The 19,942-nt window shown below is 36.3% G+C and overlaps 1 protein-coding gene across 2 annotated transcripts in view; it reads right to left on the bottom strand.

The window, feature by feature from the left end:
• Nucleotides 1-19,942, bottom strand: part of MGAT4A (alpha-1,3-mannosyl-glycoprotein 4-beta-N-acetylglucosaminyltransferase A) — a 121,756-nt gene that overhangs the window by 49,113 nt on the left and 52,701 nt on the right. For both annotated transcript variants that reach the window (XM_053890612.1, XM_053890611.1), the window contains exon 5: nucleotides 5,462-5,595. In XM_053890612.1, the coding sequence (XP_053746587.1) occupies nucleotides 5,462-5,595 (134 nt within the window). The remainder of the gene's footprint in view (nucleotides 1-5,461; nucleotides 5,596-19,942) is intronic.

Here is a 19,942-nt window from a genome sequence, read left to right as displayed (position 1 = left end):
CAAGTTAAGTAGATATACTGTGAATCACAAGAGCCAAGTTTCCCACTGAGGGGGAAATTAAGAATAAGGAATTGGAAGAGGCTAGAATGAACCCTACAGTACTGCATTGGGATCAAAGGTATCATAACAAACTCATAATTTTTAACATATACAGATAGATGGACATAGGCCCTAGATAGATGTACAGGTGTGTATGTATGCATACAAGTATTTCCTAGTTCTGCTCACTGAAAGGATTAGAAGCACTGATCCCTCAGAAGCAATGAGCCTATCTAGAACCCAGGTCTTGGTTTCTAATACTATTCTCCAATTAATAGAACCAGGTTGCTTGGGGACATGGCTGATTCCAGGTTTGGGGTAGGGAAAATACAAGATAAGCCTAGAACATCTTACACTGCTAGAATATAAGGAAAAATGATGGGACATATTGAAAGGACAGAGTAGCCAACTCCAAAGGACAGTCAATGGCCAAAAATGGAACAATTTTAGTAACAAAGTAAAAAATTTATAGTAATATCCACAAGAGCACCCTGATATCAATAACTGACAAAATAAATAAAATTGGACAAAAGGATAGCTTTTCCTTATAGAATTCCAATGAATAAATGTGAAAGGAACTAGAAAGTCACCATTCAGCAAACATAATAATTGTTACAGGCAAGAATCATCAAGGATGATTAGTTGGGAAAAAGTTATGAGGAGAAACAAGATATTTGCAATTATCTCAAGGTATCACTCCAAAAGAAAGCTTCTAAGTACATAAGGAAAAAGAGTATATTTATAGTAGAGAAACCTGTCAGACACCAATTTAATCAAGTGTGATAAGTTAACAATGCTGATAATGAGATATATCAACATCATCTTAATATGACAGTCTGAAAAAGAATACCATATCACTTGTATGGTGTTCTTGCTAAAAGAATGTAAAACCTGAATTTAATCATAAGGAAACATGAGACAATCCCAAACTGATACATATTCCACAATCCCTGCTTCTTTAGAAAATATATTTAGAAAAAATATTTTTTTGTGACTAACATACAGAAATATAAATTGAACCTATATCCAGCTACCTTGATAAATTCCCCTATTATTTCTAATAATTTGTTTATTCTTTTGGGTTTTCTGTGTTATCAGAAAATAATTAAGCTCCACTCAAAGTACAGGATAGGAATATCAAGTGGCTGAGTTCATGTCATAGGCCTGAACTGGTAAAGCAATTATCTAACATTTTTAGTTTCATAACGGGAGAAAAGTTTCCTCCCACCAAAATTCATAAAATAGAGAATTCTCCAAACACTTATATTTCTATTCTTATATAGAACAGGAAAAACAAATTTTGCTAAAATCCAGAGTACAATATAGGAAAATGTTTTGTCAAAAATGGTCATGAGCGGCAGAAATAATATAAATGATAGTACAGTACAAGAAAAATTATAAAATATATAATAGGGAGGCATACAGACAACAAATGATCATTAAAATACAAAGGTTATAATTAAAGTAAAAGTAGTAAGTAAAAGTAAACACAAAAATGATATAATCTTAAAATCTAAATATCACACTTGGATCATATCATGGATCCTTCAGAGCAACTGGAATTTATTCCTCTTAACTCCTACAATTCTAGAATAGAGCTAGTGAACTTTCAAACAATACATCAAGAGTCAACTGTTCAAAACTTTGCATGTTCTATAAATGTCTCATCATTTATGCCTAAATGACCCAAAGAGAGAAATCACCAGAGAAGAACAAAGAACAAAGAGCTAGTAACTACTTTTCTGTCTCTCTTCTCCTCCCAGAGGGGCTTAAGGATGATTAAGAAAGAGAAAGGAAGGGGTGCCTGGGTGGCTCAGTCAGTTAAGCGTCTGAATCTCAGTTTTGGCTCAGGTCATGGTCTTACGGTTTTGTGAGTTTGAACCCTGCCTTGGGCTCTGCGCTGGTAATGTGGAGCCTGCTTGGGATTCTCTCTCTCTCCGCCCCTCCCCTACTCACACTGTCTCTGTCTCTCTCAAAATAAATAAATAAACTTAAAATAATTTTTAAAAAAAAGAGGAAGGAAGAGGCAATGTTTCAGGCTAAGGAATAACACAAATAGAACTGAGAACACACTGAGGTCTACATAACAAAATAAGAGTAAAATGACTGGAACACAGAACTATTAATTCCATGATGTAAAGAACCTTTAATAAACACATGGGAAACCTGGAAGAGAAGCAGTTGGAGAAAATCAGATTACCTTAGTTATGGAGAGATTAAAAGTTGCTCATAAAACATTCAACTAATGTTATCAAGTAGGCAGTTGAAAATATGGGCTTAGAAGGATGCTAGAGACATAGTTTAGAACTGGACCATGCAAACTGTAGATCAGGTCACAGCCACAGTATATGCACTTGTTACTAGTGTTAATGAACCACAGGTTACCAGACACTTAGATTAAAACTACTAATCAAGGCAGAATCAAATACAGTGATTAATAATTTTAAATTGCCTAAAAGCAATTCAATGGATTCTATAAATTATTCTGTTCAGAATAGACTTTCTTACAAATAACTGAAATTCTATATAGATACATATACAAATACTGCAATTCAGGAGAGGAGTCTTTGGAGATCAGATTACTGCGGGCACTTAAACTGCAGTCAGCGCACGACACCTCTCCGTGTGTGATCTCATTGCACCTGCAGGCAACACTGTTGAGCTTAAAAGGCTCAATAGCAGAATTCTCATTTTAGAGATGACAAAACAGGATGAAGAGAGAAAAAATGACCTACTCAAGTGGCAGTGACAGAATTCAGGCCCTGAATATGGGTTGTCTGATTCCAAAACCCATGTTATTACATCTGAGTGATGTACACACATCTGTGCCTGAATACGGAATTCTACTTCTAAGTTATAATATTGTGATTTATAATAATACGTATATATTTGGTCTTTGTCCCATTTCTGGCACAGAGCTCTGGAAACCTGGGAATTTCCTAAGTGATGAGAGCAACAAAAGTGTCTTTTGTTATGTTAATGAGATCAGTTTTGGACACACCCCCCAATGAAGGATGGGGGCTGGCTGCCAGGAGAGTCAACCATTGATCAGAGGGTTGAAACTTTCAGTCCTACCCCTCTCCAACCTTTGGGAAGGGGAGAAGAGCTGGAGGTTGAATCAATCATCGATGGCCAATGATTTAATAAATCATTATTTCATAAATCATGTAATGAGGCCTCCATAAAAACCCAAAAGGGGGGCGCCTGAGTGGGTCAGTCAGTTGAGCATCTGACTTCGGCTCAGGTCATGATGTCACCGTTTGTTGGTTCAAGCCCCACGTCAGACTCTGTGCTGACAGCTCAGAGCCCAGAGCCTGTTTGCAATTCTGTGTCTCCCTCCCTCTCTGCCCCTCTCCCGCTTGCACTCTGTGTGTGTCTCTCTCAAAAATCAATAAACATTAAAAACAATTTTAAAAAAAACTAAAAAAAAAAAAAAAAAAAAGGACAGGGTTGGACACCTTCAATGCTGGTGAATAAAGGAAGGTGCTGGGAGAGTGGCACCCTCAGACAGCATGGAAGCTCCATGCCCCTTCCTACATACATTTCCCCATGCACCTCTTCCATCTGGATGTGCATCTGTAGCCTTTAATGAATTAGCAAACAGTAAGTGTTGTGCAGAGTTCTGTAAGGCACTCTAACAAGTTAGTTGAACTCAAGAAGGCACAGGGGAGTCTTTGGAACCTCCAACCTGTAGTTAGTTGGTCAGAAATACAAGTGACAACCTGGGCTTGCAACTGGCATCAGAAATATGTGCATATGTGGGGGTAGGGGCTGGTTTTGTGGGACTAATCCCTTAACCTAGGAGATCTGATGCTAATTTCAGGTAGATAGCATCAGAATTAGGTTAAATTGTAGGACACCTAGCTGCTGTCACAGAGAATTGCTTGGTGTGGAGGGAAGCTTCCACACATTTGCTGACCAGAAGTGTCAATAAACTGCTTACGTAAAAGTAGAGACACACAGGGAAGAAACACACAGTAGGAAAGAACTGAATTCTTCCTGTATGGAAGAAAAAAACTGAGGTTTTCCTTTATGTAAGTGTATATTTTTTTCTTACATAGTGTTAAGGCTTTTTTCCCCTCATTAAAATCAGTACAGGCTCAAAATTTTATAAAATCGTATACAAGAGAAGGTGGCATAGTCCCATAATCCCAACTCTCACGATATCTGCTACTAATCATTTGGAGTATATTCCACAAGATCATTTTCTCTATTCATCTAATTAATGCATATGTAGGAGCTATATAAATGTGTGTATGAGCCTGAATATATTTACACATGTGCAAATGTTTCTATTGGATCAATTTTTAGAAGCAGAATGTTAGGTCACTGAGTATAGCACTTTAAATTTTAATAGCTATTGCCAAATTGCTTTCCAAGGATATTGTACCAATCTCTACCGACATACAGTATGTGATTAACAAATAAAATTTGCATAAATACAAATAGTCAAAAGACACACATAAACCAATACTTAATCCCATTTGTAAGGAAATCCAAATTAAACAAAAGCAGTATATTATTTTTGTCCATCAACTTGGCATAAAAATGTAAAGACTAGTATTACATAACAGAGTGTGAGGACAGGAAAACAGGCTCTCTCACAGATTGCTGGAAGAGGGATAAACTGCTTTCTCCCTTCTGGTGGAACCCTGCTGGTTCAGCTTCTGCAGGGCATTTTGGCCATGTATGAACATTTTAATGTATATAGACTATGACCTGGCAATTCCACATTTATGACTGGATCCCACATCAGTAACTACACACGTGCCCAACAATTTAGGGTAATGCACAGTACAGTCTTTAAAAAAAAGAGCAAATATTTGGAAACAGTCTAAATGTTTATCAATCAGAAATTAAATCAATTATGTTAAACCATACAATGGAATATTTAGCAGTCATAAAAAAATGATGTTATATTTGTTTTAGTAGAAAAATGTCCATGATATGAAAAAATATAGAGAAAAATCCCATTTATATATATGTATACAAGCCACAGGAAAAATATCTTAAAATGTATTTCAGAATATCAATAGTAGTTATATCTACATGGAGGAGTAACAGGTAAATTTTCATTATACATTTCTGTAATAGTTTTAAACAGTATGCATGTGTTCACTTCTACATTAAAGAAAACATTAAGAACATTATCCTTTTAAGGAATTCACTGCTCTTAAAAGATTTATATGTATAATATTATCCTATTCACAACAGATTACTGTTTGTGGATTGTTACTGCAGGAGAGAAGCTAAGGCAAACACCAGTTAGACTTACATTTAACTATGAGAAGGAATATATTATCTAAACTTTATTCATCACATTTTAAAAAGATGTTTATAAAACATATTAAAACATTCAATTATGGTTTCAACTCTTATAGATTATATGTGGTAAAAAAAATAATAAGAATTAAATAATTACCTCTCCTATGAAGACTACTATAACACAGTCCAACTTCTCTTCAGGATACAGATTATCAATAAGGGAATGAAGAGTTTCTATGAGGTAAGATTTAACTTCTCTCTTCACTGTGGGAATTCCCATTACTATTGACACTGAAACAAAATAATGATAGTAATTATATAAAAATATTTCACAAGACAGTATAGAATAACACTATATTTCAAAAGTGATTATACCCTCTCAAATTGATAGAAATAACTGAAAAATCAAAATGTACTACCCAATAATTAAGGAATCAAAATAAACCACAAAATAAACTACTTTACAAAGAAAAATAATCAGAGGATATAAAGGGATACCCATAACAGTATAATCCTTTTTACAGGGCTTATCCATAAAATATGTCAAGGTACTGATAAAAATGAAGACATTAAACCTCACATTAAAAACAGTGACTATAAAGTGTAAACAAATATAAATTATACAACTACAAGAAACACTGAACACATCTTAAAAATTAACATCTCAGATACCATGTATACAATGCAATCAGAAGGACACAACATCCCTTCTGTGGTTTTCCTGCCAAAAATGCAAACTTCAACCTAACTATGAAGAAATATCAGACAAATCCACATTAGGGGGATAATCTACAAAATAATTGTCCAGGTACTCTCTGAAGCGTTAAGATCAGGAAAGACAAAGAAAGAACTGTCCAAGATGGCAGAAGACAAAGGAGACATGACAATTAAATGAAATATGGAATCCTGAGTTGGATCCTGGAACAGAAAAAGAAAAACAATGAAAAAAATGACAAAATCTGAATAGGATCTAAGGTGAGTCAATACTATAGCATCAATACAAAGTTCCTGGGTTTGATCATTATATTATGGTTACATAATTCGAACATTTAGGGGAACCAGGTGAGGTATATGAAAACACTGTGTATATTTGTGCAACTTCTTTTAAGTGTAAAATTACATCCAGTTTTACTATAATGCTTGTTTTTCCAATGCAAATTTTTTCCTGAGTGACTAATACATCAGGCAAATATCTGAGCATAATGTGGATTTCACATTTGTTTACATGCAATTTCTCCTCTGGGACAAGCATTCACTAGGTAAACAGAAAACTGCATCCACTTGAAATGAGTTCAAAAAACTGAACTAAGCAATGTAGAAATACATGAATGGTATATACCTCCAACCTCTACCAGCTGCCTCAGTTCACTGCATGCTAAGAACCACACCTATCCACAGCTGGTGTTGAAACTTCCACCAGATTGCATCACCTCTCAAAACCTTCCAAACTGCAACCCTTCTGAAGTACATTTTAACAGGCAAACCTCAAGTATTATTCAAGGTAGAGTACTATATTGATTATAGTACTTTTGTATTAATCATTTAACATGTGTAAAACTGTGCTGTTTTTACTATGTTCTTATCTTTCTGTATGTGTAATTGACAAAGTTTCTAACTATGATATTAACTTCATTTTTCTTCTTTTATTGCACAATTCAGCATAGCATAAATTTTAGGGATGCATATATTGTGTTACAATAGGACTGTATTTCTCAGAAAGGTTTTTTTGTTTTTTTTGTTTTTTTGTTTTTTTTTTTAAATAACACCTTTGAAAAAGCTTTAGTATCTTGGGGCACCTGGGTGGTTCAGTTGGTTAAGCATCCAAGTCTTGATTTCGGCTCAGGTCATGATCTTGCAGTTCATGGCATCAAACCCCACATCAGGCTTGGCACTGGCAGCGCAGAGCCTGCTTGGGATTCTCTCCCTCCCTGTCTCTCTCTCTCTCTCTCTCTGCCTCTCCCCAGGCTCACTTGTGCGCGCATGCTCTCTCTCTCTCTCTCAAAATAAATTTTTAAAAAAGCCTTAATATGCTGTTATACAACAGTAGAGATATATTTTACAAATATTAAAAATGCTTAAGTCTTAATAATGAAACAATTTATTGGAAATGCTAGAAAATACTTAGAAGTCATGAAATTCTAAAGTTAGAAGGAAGCTCGAAGATCATAGCTCAATGAATCTACCACCATGATTCTGCAAATAAGAATACTAAGATCCATAATTTGGCTATATACAAAAGAATGAAACTGGAACACTTTGTTACACTATACACAAAAATAAACTCAAAACGGATTAAACACCAAAATGTGGACATGAAACCATAAAAATCCTAGAAGAGAGCATTGGCAATAACTTCTCTGACATTGGCCAGAGCAACATTTTTCTAGCAATGTGTCTCCTGAGGCAAGGGAAACAAAAGCAAAAATTAACTACATCAAAATAAAAAGCTTCTGCACATCAAAGGAAAAACTACCAACAAAACTAAGAGACAACCTACTGAGTGGGAGAAGGTAATTTACAAATAATATGTATGATAAAGGGTTAGTATCCAAAATATATGAAGAATAAACTAAACACCAGAAAAATGAATAATCCAATTAAAAAGTGGGCAAAAGATATGAACAAATATTTCTCCAAAGGGCGCCTGGGTGGCTCAGTCAGTTAAGCATCTGACTTCAGCTCAGGTCATGATCTCAAGGTTTGTGAGTTTAAGTCCTACATTGGGTGAGTTTGAGCCCCACTCCTCTCTCTCCCCCCACCCATCTCTCTCTGCCCTTCATGGGATTCTCTCTCTCTCCCCCCATCTCCCTGCCTTTTGCTCATTTGTGCCCTCTCTCTCAAAAAAAGAAAAAAATGTCTCCAAAGGAGACATACAGGTGGCCAACAGGTACATGAAAAGATGCTCAGCATCACTCATCATCAGGGAGATGCAAATCAATACCACAATGAGATAACACCTCATACCTGTTAGAATGGCTAAAATCAACCACAAAAGAAATAGCAGGTGTTAGCGAAGATATGGAGAAAAAAGGAACCCTCATGTACTGTTCATGGAAATGCAAACTGGTACAGCCGCTGCAGAAAACAGTATGGAGATTCCTCAAAAAATTAAAAATAGAACTACCCTATGATCCAGTAATTGGACTATTTGGTATTTACCCAAAGAATATGAAGACACTAATTCAAAAAGATATATGCATCCCTATGTTTATTGCAGCATTATTTACAATAGCCAAATAACAGAAGCATCCCAGTGTCCATAGATTGATGAAAGGATAAAGATGTGGTGTATATTTATACAATGGACTATTACTCAGCCTTAAAAAGAACGCAATCTTGCCATTTGCAACAACATGGAAGGACCTAGAGAATATAATGTTCAGTGAAATAAGTCAGTAAGAGAAAGACAAATACCATATGATTTCACCCATGGGTATAATTTAAGAAATAAAACAAACAAAAAAAGAGATAAACCAAAAACAGATGGTTACCAGAAGGGAGGTGAGTGGGAGAATGAATGAAATAGGTGGTGAGGAATAAAGAGGACATTTACCATGATAAGCACTGAGTAATACATAAAATTGTTGAATCACTATAGTGTATACCTGAAACTAATTTAACACTATATATTAACTATATTGGAATTAAAATTTAAAAAGAAATACCAACCCCCCCCCCAAAAAAAAAAAGAATACTAAGATCCAAATGGTTTAAAAGATATCCCCAAAAATCTATGCCACAGTCTTCTCTTCCATTTTGAGATGAAGAGCTTCCAGGAGCTCAAGAGATCTGTCATATTGGGACTTCTGGGAAGTCCCATCTGGGAAGATGGCAGAGTAGGAAGATCCTGAGCTCATGGACACACTGAGACAAAAGCTACGTCAGTGCAACTAACTCTGAAAAAGACTCAAAGACTGGCAGAACAGACTTTCCAGTTAATCACAGAGAATGCCACATTGAAAAGCATAGGAGGGGTGGAAACGCACCTAGGAACCAAACCCCAGTAAGACTAACCCCAAACAGAAGGGAAAGGAGCAGAACCCATACCAAGCACCACAGGCATGAACCCACACTGGAGAGACGGGTCCCCATAACATTTGGCTTTGAAAACCAGTGGGGCTTAACTTCCAGAGTTTTTATAATCAAGAGGTACTTAACTCCAGTTTCTTTAAAACCAGGTGGTTTAGCTCCAGGAGAGCTGGAGATCAATAGGAAGCTAAGTCCCCATGCTTAAAGAGCCAGCATAACAACCCTGCAGAGACACTGCAAGGAAGCAGCAGTTTGAAAAGTGCCTAGGGTATCTCAGATTTTGCACTGCAGGGGAAGGAATCTCCAGGAGACTTCTCCCAGAACAGAAGTGCTAGCAAGTGCCATTCTTTTACCCCTGTCTCCCCCATTTTCCCTACCTACATATCTAGACACTTGCAGGAACCAGCACAAACACTCCCCACTTATCTTGCTAGCACCAAGTGCCCCACCTCTGCCCCACCCACCAAGTGCCCCACCCCTTCAGAGGCACCCCATCCGACCCACCCCACTTAGCAGGCATCCCTCCAAAGCCACTTTTTTTTTTTTTAAACGTTTATTATTGAGAGACAGAAACAGAGCATGAACATGGGAGGGGCAGAGAGAGGAGGAGACACAGAATCTGAAGCAGGCTCCAGGCTCTGAGCTGTCAGCACAGAGCCAGATGCAGGGCTCGAACTCACAAACTACGAGATCATGACCTGAGCCAAAGTCGGATGCTTAATTGACTGAGCCACCCAAGGGCCCCTCCACTTCTGCCCCAGTGCACCATGCAAGCAACCCTAGCAGGGACCAGAGCCGCTCCAAAGTGACTCCTGCCCTGGAGAGAGGGGGTTATAACCATACAAACTAGTGTGCTCACGGTCCCAGCAGCCAAACCTTATAGCTGACAGTACAGAAATAGTGCCCTGCGGTTCACTGCGACTGTAGTCCCACCACATGGACTTAATGGCAGGCACCTGGTCTGACTGCTGACCTACTACAAAAGCCCACTAAGAGCACAGACACTAAATCCTGTCCAATGTGCCCCAAATAGGTAAAGTGGGCCTTTGCAGTCAAATGGACTGAAGGCAAATGCAGCTCAGTCACACAGTAGGGCCTACACAGCCACATGGGAGATACCCCTGAAGTGCCTGGTTCCGGCAAACAGAGGTTATTGTGCTCCAAGGCACCAGAAGACCTCCTCTTCATAAGGCTACTACTTGCAAGAGCAGGAAGATATAGCTGACTTCTCTAATATGCAGAAACAAACACAGAGTTAGACAAAATGAAGAGACAGAACAATATGGCCCAAATGAAAGAATAGGACAAAATCACAGCAAGAGAGCTAATTGAAATGGAGACAGGCAAATGCCTGATAAAGAATTCAAATTAATGGTCATAAAGATACTCATTGAACTTGAGAAAAGAATGGAGGATCTCAGTAAGACCCTCAACAAAGTTACAGAAAATATAAAAAAGAACCAGTCAGAGATTAAAAAATTCAATATCTGAAATACAAAATACACTAGAGTAAATCAGTAGCAGAATTAAGAAGGTAAAACCAAGCAGTGATCTGGAAGAGAGAGTAATGGAAAACATCCAAGCTGAACATGAAAAAGAAAATAAGAAAAATAAAAAATGAGAATAGGTTCAGAGAACTCAACGATATCATCAAGTGTAGTAACATTCACATTACAGGGATCCCAGAAGGAGAGGGAAGGTGAAGAAAAGTTATTTGAAGAAATAATCACTCAAAATGTCCCTAATCTAGGGAAGGAATCAGACATCCAGACCCAGGAGGCACAGAGAGCCCCCAACAAAATTTACACAAGGAGTTCCACACCAAGACACATAATAATTAAAATGACAAAAAGGAGTGATAAAGGGAGAATTTTAATAGCAGCAAGAGAAAACCATTCTATATAAGGGAAACCATATAAGTCTATCAGCTGATTTTAAAACAAACTCCTCAAGGCAGAAGGGAGTGGCATGATATATTCAAAATCCTGAAAGGATAAAATATGTAATCAAGAAATCTCTACTCAGCAAGGCAATCATTCAGAACAGAAAAAGAGATAATGAGTTTCCCAGATAAACAAAAGTTAAAGGAGTTCATCACCACTAAACCTGCCTTACAAAAAAAATGTTAAAGGTAATTCTTTGAGTAGTAAGAAAAGGCCATTAAGTGTAAGAAAATTATGAAAGGAAAAAAGTTTCACAGGTAAATACAAAAATATAATAAAAGCAGTAGATAATCACTAATAAAACCAGTATGAAGGTTAAAGCACAAAAGCAGTAAAATTAATTATAACTATAAAAATCAGTCAAGAGAGTAATAGAATAAAAGTATGTATGACATCACATACATAATATGTAAGAATGGGGTAGCAAAAATTCAGTGCTTTTAAAATGGGTCCAAAAACTTAACCATCAATTTACTATAGACTGACATCCACATGAGATGTTCTAAATGAACCTAATGGTAACAAATAAAAAACCTATCACACACACACACACACACACACACACACACACACACACACACACGAGAGAGAGAGAGAGAGAGAGAGAGAGAGAGAGAGAGAGAGAGAGAAGGAATCCAAGCATAACACTACAGAAATCCATCAAACCACAGAGGAAAAAACTAGAGAAGAAAAAACCAGAACTACAAAACAACCAGAAAACAAGTAACAAAATGGCAGTAAGTACAAACTTATCAATAACTACTTTAAATGTAAATGGACTAAATACTCCAATCAAAAGACATAAGGTGACTGAACAGATAAAAAAAGCAAGACCCATCTATATGCTGCCTGTAAGAGACTCATTTCAGACTTAAAGTCATATGAAGATTGACAGTGAAGGGATGGAAAAACATTTATTACACAAATGGAAGTGAAAACAAAACTGGGAAAGTCATATTTAAATTAGACAAAACAGACTGTAAAACAGAGACTATAAAAAGAGACAAAGGACACTACATAATGACATAGGGAACAATCCAACAAGAGGATATAACAATTGTAAAATATTTATGCATCCAACATGGAAGAACCTAAATACATAAAATAACTATTAACAGACATAAAGGAAGAAATTGACAGTACTATAATAATAGTAAGGGACAACCCATTTACAGTAACGGATTGATCATCCAGACAGAAAATCAACAAAGAAACAGTGGCTTTGAATGACATATTAGGTATATTCAGAACATTCAATCCAAAAACAGAAGACTACACATTCTTTTCAAGGGGATATGGAACATTCTCCATAATATACCATATGTTTAGACCATAAAACATGTCTCAATAAATTCAAAAAGACTGAAATCATGTCACCCATCTTTTTTAACCACAATAGTATGAAACTAGAAATCAATTACAAGAAAAAAATCTGTAAAGAACACAAATACATTGAGGATAAATAACAAGCTACTGAACAATGAATGATTCAACCAAAAAATTAAAGAGGAAATAAAAAAAAAAATACATGGAGAACATGAAAATGAAAACACAACAGTCCAAAATCTTTGGGAAACAGCAAAAGCTGCTCCAAAAGAAAAGCTTATAGCGACACAAGGCTACCTCAAGAAACAAGAAAAATCTCAAGTAAACAAACTAACCTAACACTCAAAGGAGCTAGAAAAAGAACAAACAAGGTCCAATGCCAGTAGTATAAAGGAAATAATAAAGATTAGACCAGAAATAACTCAGAGACTTTAAAAACAATAGGACAGATCAATCAAACCAGGAGCTGGTTCTTGCAAAAGATCAAGAAAATTAATATACCTTTAGTCAGACTCATCAAGAGAAAGAGAGAGACTCCAATAAATAAAATTAGACTCCAATAAATTAAAATTAAAACAAAGAAGGAGAAATAACAACATCACAGAAATAAAAAGGTTTATAAGAGTATTATGAAAAATTATATGCCAACAAATTGGACAAGCTAGGAGAAATGGATAAATTCCTTCCAAAACTGAATCAGGAAGAAAGAAAATTTGAACATACTGATTACTGGCAGTAAAACTGAATCAGTAATAAAAAAAAAAAAACCTCCCCCAAAACATAAGTCCAGGACCAGATGGGTTTCCAGGTGAATTCTACCAAATATTTAAAGAAAAGTTAATACCTATTCTTCTCAATTTATCCAAAAAAAATAGAAGAGGAAGGAAAGCTTCCAAATTCATTCTACTATGAGTCCAGCATTACTGTCATACCAAAACCAGATAAAGACACTACAAAAAAAGAAAACTAAAACCCAATATCTCTAATGAACATAGATGAAAACCTCCTCAACAAAATATTAGCAAACTGAATCTAACAATAAATAAAAAAATCATTCACCACAATCATGGGGAATTTATCCCAGGGATGCAAAGGTGGTTCAAAATATTCATAAACCTATCAACATGATAGATCATATTAACAAAAGATTAAAAACCATATCTCAATAGATGAAAAAAAAGCATTTGACAAAATCCAGTATCTGTTATGATAAAAACTCAACAACGGGGATCCTGGGTGACTCGGTTGTTAAGCACCCAACTTTGTCTCAGGTCATGATCTCGTGGTGCATGAGTTTGAGCCCCGTGTCTGGCTCTGTGCTATCAGCACAGAGCCAGAAGCCCACTTTGAGTTCTGTGTCTCCCTCACTCTCTGCCCCTCCCCTGCTCATACTCTCTCTCTCAAAAATAAACATTAAAAAAAAAAAAATCTCAACAAAGCAGGTTTAGATGGAACATATCACAACATAATAAACACCATATATGAAAAATCCACAGTTAGCATCACACCCAATGGTGAAACATTGAAAGATACTCTCTAAAATCAGGAACAAGACAAGGATGTCCACTCTCACCACTGTTATTCAACCCAGTATTGGAAGTCTTAGCTGCAGCAATCAAATAAGAATAAGAAATAAAAGGCATCCAAATTGGTAAGGAAGAAGGAAAACTTTTACTATGTGCAGATGACATACTATACATAGAAAGCTAGACTCAACCAAAAAACTACTAGAATTACCAAATGAATTTGGTAAAGTCACAGTATACAAAATATAAGGAAATCAGTTGTATTTCTATATACTAACAGCAGAAAAAGAAATCAGGGTGTGCCTGGGTGGGTCAGTCAGTTGAGTGTCTGAATCTTAATTTTGGCTCAGGTAACGATCCCAAGGTTGTAGGATCGAGCCCCATGTCAGGCTCTATGCTGAGCGTGGAGTCTGCTTGAGATTCTCTCTGTCCCTCTCTCTCCCTCTGTCACTGTCCTCTGCTCGTGAATGCTCTCTCTAAAATTAGTTAATTAATTAAAAAAATGAAATTTAAAAAAGAGAAATTAAGAAAATCCCATTTACAATTGCACCAAAAAGAGTAAAATACTGAGGAATACACTTAACAAGGAGGTGAAAGACTACTCTGAAAACTAAAAACCAATTATGAAAGGAAGAACTGAAGATGACAAAAATGGAAACACATTCCATGCTCATGGATTACAAGAATCCACACTGCTAAAATGTTTATACTACACAAAGCAATCTACAGAGTCAATGCAATTTGTATCAAACTAACAACAGCATTTTTCACAGAACTAAAACAAAGAATTCTAAAATTTGTATGGAACTACAAAAGACCCTAAATAGGCAAAACAACCCTGAGAATGAACAAAACTGGAGGTATCGCAATCCCACATTTCAAGATATACTCAAAGCTATCCTTATCAAAATAGTGTGGGTACTGGCACAAAAACTGACACAAAGACCAATGGAACAGAATAGAGAACCTAGAAATAAACCCACACTTATATGGTCAATTAATCTATGACAAACGAGGCAATATACAATAGGAATGGCACCTGGTTGGCTCAGCCAGTTAAGCATCCAACTCTTAATTTCAGCTCAGGTCATGATCCCACGATCGTGGGATCCAAGCCCACTGTAGGGCCCACTACTGAGCGAGGACTGTTTAAGATTTTTTCTCTCTCTCCCCCCTGTGCCTCTCCTATGCTCTTGCTCTCTCTCTCTCTTTCTAAAATTAAAATAAGTTTTTTTAATTAAAAAAAAACAGAATATGCAATGAGAGAGAGAGTCTCTTCAGTAAACAGTGTTGGGAAAACTGGACAGCTACATGCAAAAGAATGAAACTGGACCACTTTCTTATACCATACACAAAAATGAATTCAAAATGGATTAAAGACCTGTGAGACATGAAACTATAAAACTCCTAAAAGAAAAGATAGGCAGTAGTAACCTCTTGGACACTGGTCTTAACATTTTTATGGGTCTGTATCCTCAGGCAAGGGAAACAAAGGCAAAAATAAACTATTGAGACTATACAAAAAATAAAAAGCTTTTGCACAGCAAAGGAAACAATCAACAAAATAAAAAGACAATGCAGTGTATGGGAGAAGATAGTTTTGCAAATGATATATCCAGTAAGTGGTTCATAATCTAAAATATATAAAGAACTTCCTACAACTGAACACCAAAACACCCCACAAATAATCTAATTAAAAAGTGGGCAGAGGACCTAAGAAGACATTTTTCCAAAGAGGACATACATGTCCAAGAGACATAAAAAGATGTTCAACGTCATTATCAGAGAAATGCAAATCAAAACCACAACGAGGTATTACCTCATACTTCTAGAATGGCCAAAATCAAAAAGACAAAAAAATAGCAAGTGTTGGCAGGGATGTACAGAAAGACAAACACTCATGCACTGTTTGTGGGAATGCAAGCTGGTGCAGCCACTGTGGAAAACAGGATGGAGGTTCCTCAAAAAATTAATAATAGAACTACCATATGATCCAGTAATTCCACTACTGGGTACCCAAAGAAAAGGAAAACACTAATTCAAAAATATATATGCACCCTTACGTTTAATGCAGCATTATTTACAATAGCCAAGATATGGAAGCAATCTAAGTTTCCATCCATAAATGAATGGATAAGGAAGATGCAGTATATACATACAATGGAATATTACTCAGCCATAAAAAAGAACAAGATCTTGCCATTTGCAACTACATGGATGTACCTAGAAAGTATGGTAAGTGAAATAAGTCAGACAAAGACAAATAGCATATGCACTCACATGTGCAATTTAAGAAAACAAAACAAAACAAAACAAAACAAGACAAAAAAATGGACTCTTCAATACAGAGAGTAAGCTGGTGGTTGCCAAACAGGAGGTGGGTGAGGGGATGAGTAAAACAGATAAAGAGGATTAAGAGTACACTTATGATGAGTACTGAGTAATGTATAGAATTATTAAGTCTTTATACTGTACACCTGAAATTTATACTTCAATTTTAAAATTAAATTAATTAAATAAAATAAAACTATTTAAAAAAGAGATTTGCCCTATTTGTTCCAAACATTCTTACTGAACACCTATCAAATGCAAGACATTATTCTAGGTGATAGGCATAATAGTGAACGAGGTCCCTGCCCTCAGGGAATTTACATTCTAGAAAAGGGGAAAAGATAAATAATATAATCTTAGAGGGTGATATGTACCATACAAATTAAAATATGGCAATATTAAAAAGAGTGGGTGGGGAACAGGGGAAGAGACAGGTATCTCTATAGTGAGGTAATGGAAGGCCTCTCTTATATCAACATAACTGATAACTAATGATGAGAAAGAGCAGAGGAAGAAGACTCCAGAAGAAAAAACAGCAAGGCATCAAAGAAAGAATGATCTTAACAGAGTGAAGAAATAGAACAGAATGTATCGAAAGCGGAATGAGCCTAGATTCAGAGAATTAGTTAGAGTCTTAACTGAGTATAAGAGAGAGCCATGGTAAAGTTGTAAGTAGGGGAGTGACATTTTCCAATTTTTAATTTTAAAAGACTACCAAATTTTGTGGCAAACAGATACAAAAGCATTCAGAGTAAAAGCATTTTGGGGAGATCAGTCAGCAGTTAGGTGGTCTGCAGGGAACGAGGGTGGCTCAGTCGGTTAAGCATTCAACTCTTGATTTTGGCTCAGGTCATCATCTCACAGTTCGTGAGATCTAGCCCTGTGTCTGACTCTGCACCTGTCAGTGAAGAGCCTGCTTAATACTCTTTCTCCCTCTCTCTGCCTCTCCCCAGCTCACTGCATACACACTCTCTCTTCCTCAAAATAAATAAATAAATAAAACTTTTAAGTATTTTATTTTTATTATTTTTAAAATGTTTATTTTTGAGAGAGAGAGAGAACGTGCAAGCAGGGGAGGGGAGAGAGAGGGAAACAGAATCTGAAGCAGGCACCAATCTCTGAGCTGTCAGTACAGAGCCCAATGCGGGGCTCAAACTCACAAAATGTGAGATCATGACCTGAGCCAAAGTCGGGCACTTATCAACTGAGCCACCCAAGTGCCCCCAAAAAACTTCTTAAAAAAAGAAGTTAGATGGTCTGAAATAGGGTCTGGAAAAGGGGATGAGTGGATGAATTTGGGATATATTTTGGAGACAGTTACCAATAGGGCTTAAGACTAGAGAAAATAAGAAAGAGGAATAACTGTGACCTGATTAAATGGATGAGAACACCACAACTGAGGAGAAAAGTGTTCTAAATCAAGATTTCTGTTTTATTCTGAGATTCCTACAGGCAGGATGAGTTACCCTGGAAGCAGATTCCCATATACAGTGACTCTTGAACGTGGGTTTGAACTGTGCAGGTGCACTTATAAGTGGACTTTTCTCATAAATACAGTCCAGCACTATAAATGTATTTTCTCTGCTTTATGATTTTCTTAACAACATTTTCTTTTCTCTTGCTTACTTTATGGTAAGAATACAGTATGTAATACACATAATAAAAAATAGGTATGTTAAGCAACAGTTTATGTTACTGGTAATGCTTAATGGTCAACAGGCCATTAGCAGTTAAGTTTTGGGGGAGTCAAAATTATACATGCATTTTTGACTGTGCAGTATGAGGGGGTGGTCAGTGCCTCTAACCTCACATGGTTCTAAGGTCAACTTTACCTCAGAATTTAAATTAAAAATATTTTAAGTGTTTAGAATACAGGCTAAAAATGTAACAACTGTCATGTGAAGCATTCCAAAGAAATGTTAGTTGATACAGAGTTCAAAGACTTTGTTTATGGAAAAATAAAATACATACTGACCCAGAGCATGCAAACAAAAATGATATAAAATAATAATGCAAACTCTATCCCTATCATGGTCTTGAGTTGTTTTGTTTCTGTTTTAAGTTTAAAAGGCATGTGTAGAGAAGAAACCATTTCTCCCCAAATATACTGTCTGAGATCTGAAATGTAAATTCTTTAGTTTAAAACCAAGGCACTCAATATGTCCAAAAGCAATAAAAATGAAAATACTAGGGGCACCTGGGTGGTTTAGTCACTTAAGCGTCTGACTCTTGATTTTGGGTCGGGTCATGATCTTACAGTTAGTGAGTTCGAGCCCCGTATTGGTCTCCATGCTGACAGCATGGAGCCTGCTTGGGATTCTCTCCCTCTCTCTCTTAAAATAAATAAACTTAAAAAATTTTTAGTTAAAAAAAAAATTAAAATACTAATTCCAGCTAAACCTACAGAATTAAAGGTATTCAGGTTTGTGGTAATTCACAAAATTACCACAAAAATTTTTTTTCATGCCTTCTGGACCAAGGTAAGATTGCCCTTTCTGGTCCACTTGTTCTTCTAGTCTACAACATACTTTTATGGTTTATAATCTAGAAAATGTATGTATTCTAAGGCAGGAGAGTTCAGAATAAATATATCAGCAATCTGAACAAAATGGCTATATCATCCTAAAGGAGATATCTCCCTAAAGGCTATATCTCCCTAAAGGAGAAGCAAGGTGGACCAAGGAACCCAACAGAAATAGAGCCAAAAGGTTGAACTCAGTGCTTTGTTCCACTTATTAACTGTCCAATATTTCCTATTCAATTGTGCAGCATCTGTGATACATCTATTATGCACTAGACAATCTAAAATACAGTTGTAAAATAGGACAGAGCTATCAACTGTTGTTATTTTTGTTTTCTTCAACCTTCCTGATAAGTTTTCAAATTCTAGTACTTCCTTTAAAATCAAGAAAAATTCTGGGGTGCCTGGGTGGCTCAGTTGGTTAAGAATCCGATCTCGGCTCGGGTCATGATCTCATGTTCATGAGATAGAGCCCCACATTGAGCTATGAACTGACAGTGTGGAGCCTGCTTGGGATTCTCACCCTCTCTCTCTGCTCCTGTCCCACCCCCAAAATAAATAAATACACTTAAAAAAAATCTTTAAAATCAAGAAAAATTTAGGAACAATCTTAATTTTGGATCCTCCATCTTCAATCACTACTCTACCTTCTATTATAACTAAATTATTCTCTTTTTAAAATATTGGTTGTTAGTCAAGTATTTTTAGCCTGTCATGTGTCCTTAGGTTTTTATTTTAGTCATTTATTTCTCATTCCTTTCCCTATATTCCGTGACAATATACTTTATCTCTACTGCCTAGTTGTACCTTCTTCATCTTCCTTGGCCTTATCTTCCTCTTTCCTGAAAATTAACTCTGAAAAACCTTCAAGGCTCAGGCTTAGGCCCTATCCATCCCTGTATCTTCAGTTATTCGCAAATGATGAGCCATAAAATTAAATCTAACTCAGATCTTGAGTCCCT

The sequence above is a fragment of the Panthera pardus genome, unplaced genomic scaffold (genome assembly GCF_024362965.1).
Source record: "Panthera pardus isolate Hobbes unplaced genomic scaffold, ASM2436296v1 HiC_scaffold_25, whole genome shotgun sequence".
Classification (NCBI taxonomy): Eukaryota; Metazoa; Chordata; class Mammalia; order Carnivora; family Felidae; genus Panthera; species Panthera pardus.
This window is presented reverse-complemented; position numbering and strand designations above follow the sequence as displayed.